Here is a 5,708-nt window from a genome sequence, read left to right as displayed (position 1 = left end):
ACCCCCTTGGGCACCTCTTGGTTCCTGGAAGGCTGAGCTCCCAGCCACTTCCTGGAGGCGGGGACAGAAGGAAGGGAGCCAGATCTGACCTGTCTGCTGGTTTCTGGTGGCTTCTTACAAGGTGGTGCCTCCGGCGGCTTGAATCATGGAGGATAAGACGAAAGCTAGGGCTTGGTCTCTGTGGCCGGCCTCACCCTTGCCTGTAACCATGCACATCCTCCCTGCACTCATCTTCACACCCCCTGCACCCGAGCAAGGAGACACCACAGCCGCGACACCCATGCTCAGCCCCATTGAACAGCTGTGTGGCCTTGAGCACATTGTTTCACGCTCTCTAGGCCTCAGGGCCCTCATCTGTAAAATGGGTTCATACAGCTTCAAAGAATGGTTATAAAGGTAACAACATGAGATGTTGTGAGGGGATTAAGCCATATCCAGTGAGGGGTACTTTATTTGGGGGGGGGCTCTTTGGGCTGCAGACAGGGGACAAAAGAAGCAATCTGTGCTCAACTGTCAGTCTAAGGTTAGTGACCTGAATCCATGAGCCATCCCCTCAATCATCTTCCGCTTTGATGACAGCCAAGAAACCCCATGGAGCTGCTCTCTGTAACTCAAGAGCTTGCCATAGTCAGCACCAACTCCATGGCAACGGGTTTGTTTTTGCCTTTATTTTGCGAGCCTGGAACCTTTGAAACCACATCACTGTATTTGCTCTACAGCCTGGTGAGGCAGGGCATAATATTGTTGTTATGTGCCGCCGAGTCATAGCTATGCTGTGTACAACAGCTCTGAACCCTGCCCTATCCTGAGCCAACCTCATTATCTCTGACACACCCACCCCTATTACCTCAGTCACTGAGTCAATCCATCTCATCCGGGGTCTTCCCCTCCTGCGCTGTCCCTCCATCCTTCCAAGCATGATGTCCCTCTCCAAGGACTGGTTGCCTTCAACTCTTGGAACCTGATGTGTAATGGAATGAAATATACCTGGTCCAGCTCATTGGTCGCTTTGAATCCAACGTTGTGTTAAATCTGTTTCATTAATGATCTTGATCATCTTCACTGGTCCTCTGCTTTAGTGCTGTTTGTTAGCCCACTTTTCAGTTGAGAAAACTGGGGCTCATTGTGACAAGCTCCCGCTCACAGGCAGACAACTTGTGAAGGACAGAGCTGGGACTCAATAATGCTTTTGTGTGATGTCAGCGCTGATGTCCTCACTCTGGGGCCCAGGCGCAAACTAAAACAACTCATCATCTTCAAGTTGGAGCCAACTTATAGCTCAGCCTCGCCAGTTTCCGAGGCTGTAAATAGCATCCATCTTTCTCCTTCAGAGTCGCTGGTGGGTCCCAACCACCGGAGAGGTGTAGTCTTTGGGTTGGTAGTGCAATCTCCAACAGACTAGGCCACCAGAGCTCTCTGGGCCCTTGCCTGGTGCCCAGTAAATATTGGCCTGGTACGGACCTTTTGGGCGGTAGCTGCTGTCATAGCCTTCCCTGTTCCAATTGTACACCTGTTCACCCTAGGTCCCTAACCTCAGCCTTTGTTGTTGTTATTTGTGTACTGTCATGTTGGAACCAACTCATAGCTGACCCTCCATTGAGTTTTCACGATGATAGAAGAACTGATGCCTTTGAGCTGTGGTGCTGGGGACTGGACTGCTAGGTGAACAAACAAGTTTGTCCCGGAGAGGGTGCAGCCAGGCTGCTCCTTGGAGGTAAGGGTTCTGAAGCTTCATCTGACACACTTTAGACATGTTGCAAGATGGAACCAGTCCTTGGAGAGGGACATCATGCTCAGGAGGGTGGAAGAACAGCACAAGAGAGGAAGACCCTAGATGAGATGGCTTGATTCAGTGACTGGGGTAATGAGGGTGGGTGTGTCGGAGACAGTGAGGTTGGCTCAGGAGAGAGCAAGGTTCAGAGCTGTTGTATGGAGGGTTACTGTAAATTTCAAGGGACTGAAAGGCACATAACGACAATAAGAAGTCGCATGAGAGTAGATTGCCCATCTTTCTCCCATGTAAGAGCTGGTAGATTTGAACCACACGCCTTCAGATTAACAGAACAGCTTCTTATCACTAGGGCACCACAGCTCCCATAAGACTCCAGCCTTGGATGGTTTCATTGCTATTATACCATACCCACCACTGTCGAATCAATTCGGATTTAGAGCTGTCCAGCGGGTTTCTGAGGCTGTAAATCCCCCCCCCCATTTTACATCTTTCTTTTTTGAGTGAGATCATGTGGGGTTTTCATTTATATGCATTCTCATTCGTATCTATTTTGTTTTATGATATTGTATGTATTGTCTCAGGCACATTTAATTTTATATCACTACCTGGAAAGACATGACAGGTTTGGAAGCAGGAGTAACATCCACTTCCTAAACAACATGCCTCCGGAAACTCTTTGATAAATGTTGATAGTTGTAGAGTGGCTTCAGGCCTTATGTTCATAGAGTCACTATGAACTCGACTTGAAGGCAATCAACATCAGCAACATGGAAAGAAAGGTAGACTCTCAACAAGATGCGCAGACACAGTGGCCACCACAATGTACCTGAGCGTGGCGAGGTGGTGGGGGCTGCTCAGGAGAGGGCAAGATTCAGATCTGTGGTTCTTAGGGTTGTTATACGTTGTCATCAACTGAACAACACCTAACAATAATTACCATTGATTGATTGCTATGTGCCATTGAGTTGGGACTGACTCACGGCTGACCCTCCAGAGGGTTTTCAGAGGCAGTTAATCACACAGGAGGAGATTGTCCATCCTTCTTCTGAGGAGCAGTTGGTGGATTTGAACCATGTATGTTTGAGTTGCCAGTGCAACTTCTTGCCAATAGGCCACCAGAGCTCCCTCTCATTGATTGTTGTTATGTGCTGTCGAGTTGCCTGTAACTCGTAGCAACCTACAGCAGCTCTGAAGCCTGCCTTGTCCTGAGCCAGCCTCACTGACTCTGACACACCTACCCCATTGCCCCAGTTACTGCATCAATCCATCCCATGTGGCATCTTCCTCTCCTGCGCTGTCCCTCCAACCCTTCCGAGCATGATGTCCTTCCAGGATTGATCCTAACAACCAATAATTAGTGTAATTAATTAATCACAATAACTAATCAATCCTGAGGTTTGAATCTTGCTGGGTAGAGACTCCTATCTGTCTCCTCAGAGACAGCTGGTGGTTTTGAAGCTCTGACCTTTAAGTTAGCTGCGTGACTGATATAATAAACTATGCCACCTGGACAATTATTAAGGAGTATAGAAGAAGAATTGATGTCTTTGAGTTGTGGTGCTGGACCGCCAAGAAAACAAATATGCCTGTCTTGGAGAGGGTGAAGCCAAGTTTCTCCTTGGAGGCCAGGATTTTGAAGCTCCGTCTCACATTCTTTGGGTACGTGGCCAGGAGCGACCGATCCTTGGAGAAAGACATCATGCTCAGAAGGGTGGAGGGCCAGTGCAGGAGAGGAAGACCCCAGATGAGGTGGATTGAGACAGTAATTGGGGTAATGGGACTAGGTGTGTCAGAGTCAGTGAGACTGGCTCAGAACAAGGCAGCTGCTGTACATAGGGTCACTAAGAGTCGCAGACGACTTGATGGCCCATAACAACAACAAGAGCAGCAGTCAATAGTAATAATGATTGCTTTGCAGGAAGTCTACAGGGCACTAGGTGTGTGTTGGGTCCTGGCTGCTGGATGGAGAGGAAGTTACAAGGTGAGTACATGCCTGTCACAGACAGCTTCTCAGGCATCCATCATGGTGGTCGAGGGTGCTAGGTAGGCCCAGGGGTGAAAGCTGGTCTGATGCCCTTTGTCTCTGTCCCCCCAGGTGCCATGCCATTGCAAATCTTCCTGCTGCTGACCCTCCTGGGCCCTGGCAGCTGGAAGGCCAGAGCCTGGAAAGCCACAGACCTGCTACTGGCCCGGGAGCGGAGACAGATCCAGGAGAATCCAGACTACTTCCCTGACGAAGACTATGAATTGTATAACACAGAACCTCCGGAAATGCTCGAAAACAGCTCTGAGGCTCCAGCCCTAATGAGGACAAAGGAGCCGAGAAGCCCTGTGGGGCCTGGAACCCCAGAGCCAGACAGTGTGGGGCTTGGGACGAATGACTCTGCTGGCCAGGGCACAGGAGGGACAGCTGCGGGGGACCTGAGCACTGACCTGGTCACACAGGGGAGTCTTGAAACACAGGACTCTTTTAACACAGAACTGGTCACTATAATCCCTTCCACTGTAGAGTTCTCCACAATAGACGTCCTGACCACAGAAGTGGCCACTACTGAGGCCCCGCCCACAGAACCACCTACCACAGAGCCCCCACCCACTGAACCACCCTCCACAGAGGCTTCTCCCACAGAACCACCCACCACCGAGGCCCCGCCCACTGAACAACCTACCCCTGATGCCCCGCCCACGGAACCACTGTCCTCTGGGGCCCCGCCTACCAAACAACCCACCGCCAAAGTCCCGCCCACCAAACCACGCACCACTGAGGCCACGCCCTCAGACCAGCCCACAACCGAGGTCCCACCCACAGAATCCTCCTCCTTTGCGCCAACCACCATAGTCTCTGTGGACCTTCCAGCCACAGTGGCTGGGACCATAGACTCTGCTACCACAAGCCTCCCAACTGTGTCCCTCCCCATGTCCTCTGGTCCCCACAGTGATATCTTTGGGACAGTAAATAGGTCTATTGATGCCATCAAGCACTGGAAGTACGGGCAGGGTGTGACCCCCAGAAGCTCTGTGGCCCCCAACCCCACGGGACTCCCCAACAGCATCCCTGTGAAGCAGTGCCTGCTGGCCATCCTCATCCTGGCCCTGGTAGCCACAATCTTCCTCGTGTGCACCGTGGTACTGGCCATTCGCTTGTCACGCAAGAACCACACATATCCCGTCCGCAGCTACTCCCCCTCCGAGATGGTCTGCATCTCATCCTTGCTGCCTGAGGGAGGTGAGGGCCCTAACGCTGCGGCCAACGGGGGTCCGCCCAACGTCACCAAGGGCCAGGGCCAGGGCAGCAAGCCGGAGCCTGGGGAGGAGCGCAACGGGGACGACCTCACATTGCACAGCTTCCTCCCTTAGCAATGTGGATCCCAGAGCAGGAGCCGTCCTGCCATATGCCCACCCAGTGCCTCGTCTTCTCTAAGTCTGGCCTTCTTAGACACAGTTGGGCCTGGAGACGGTGGGGAGGGGACATCGGCAGCCCCATAAGCAAGACCTAGAGGTGAACTTCCTCAATTGATTGCCATGGCCTGGTTGACTCTATTGCCTGCGAACTTGCCTCTTAGATGAAAAGAACATCTTGGGGACTCAGAAAGGGCCAAGGCTATGGGAGGAAGGGAGGACTGACCCTGAGACCCTTTGAAGCAATTTACCTTGTAAAACCTTGTATCACTATAAGCCAGGAGGGACTCTGACAGCAAGAGGTTTGGCTTTTTGGTTTTAGGGGCCACAGGGTCTCTGTGTAGCTACTAAGCTCTGCCATAGTGTCAAAGCAGTGATAGCTTTAACTGAATGGGCGTGGCCATGTGCCAATAAAACTTTATTGACAAGCTAGTGGTGGGCTGCATTTGACTGTGAATTTGCAGATCCTTGATTAGAGCGCATGGTGACCATCCTGGCTTGTCTGGCCTCCTTCCTGGGCACTGAAAGTCCTGTGTCCATGAAAGCCCTCTGTGCTGGGTAGAACAGGAAGGCTGGC

At 51.7% G+C, this 5,708-nt stretch overlaps 1 protein-coding gene across 1 annotated transcript; it reads left to right on the top strand.

Annotated features, from left to right (window-relative positions):
- Positions 1-208: 208 nt before the first annotated feature.
- SELPLG (selectin P ligand) lies at positions 209-5,089 on the top strand. The gene is made up of 2 exons (XM_006894895.1): positions 209-356; positions 3,828-5,089. Exons 1-2 carry the CDS (start codon positions 209-211, stop codon positions 5,087-5,089), a joined length of 1,410 nt encoding a protein of 469 aa, XP_006894957.1.
- Positions 5,090-5,708: the final 619 nt, after the last annotated feature.

The sequence above is a fragment of the Elephantulus edwardii genome, unplaced genomic scaffold (genome assembly GCF_000299155.1).
Source record: "Elephantulus edwardii isolate Elephantulus edwardi_28Jun2011 unplaced genomic scaffold, EleEdw1.0 scaffold00151, whole genome shotgun sequence".
NCBI classification, from domain to species: Eukaryota; Metazoa; Chordata; class Mammalia; order Macroscelidea; family Macroscelididae; genus Elephantulus; species Elephantulus edwardii.
Note: the sequence above shows the minus strand (reverse complement) of the source record. Positions and strands in the feature narration are given on the sequence as shown.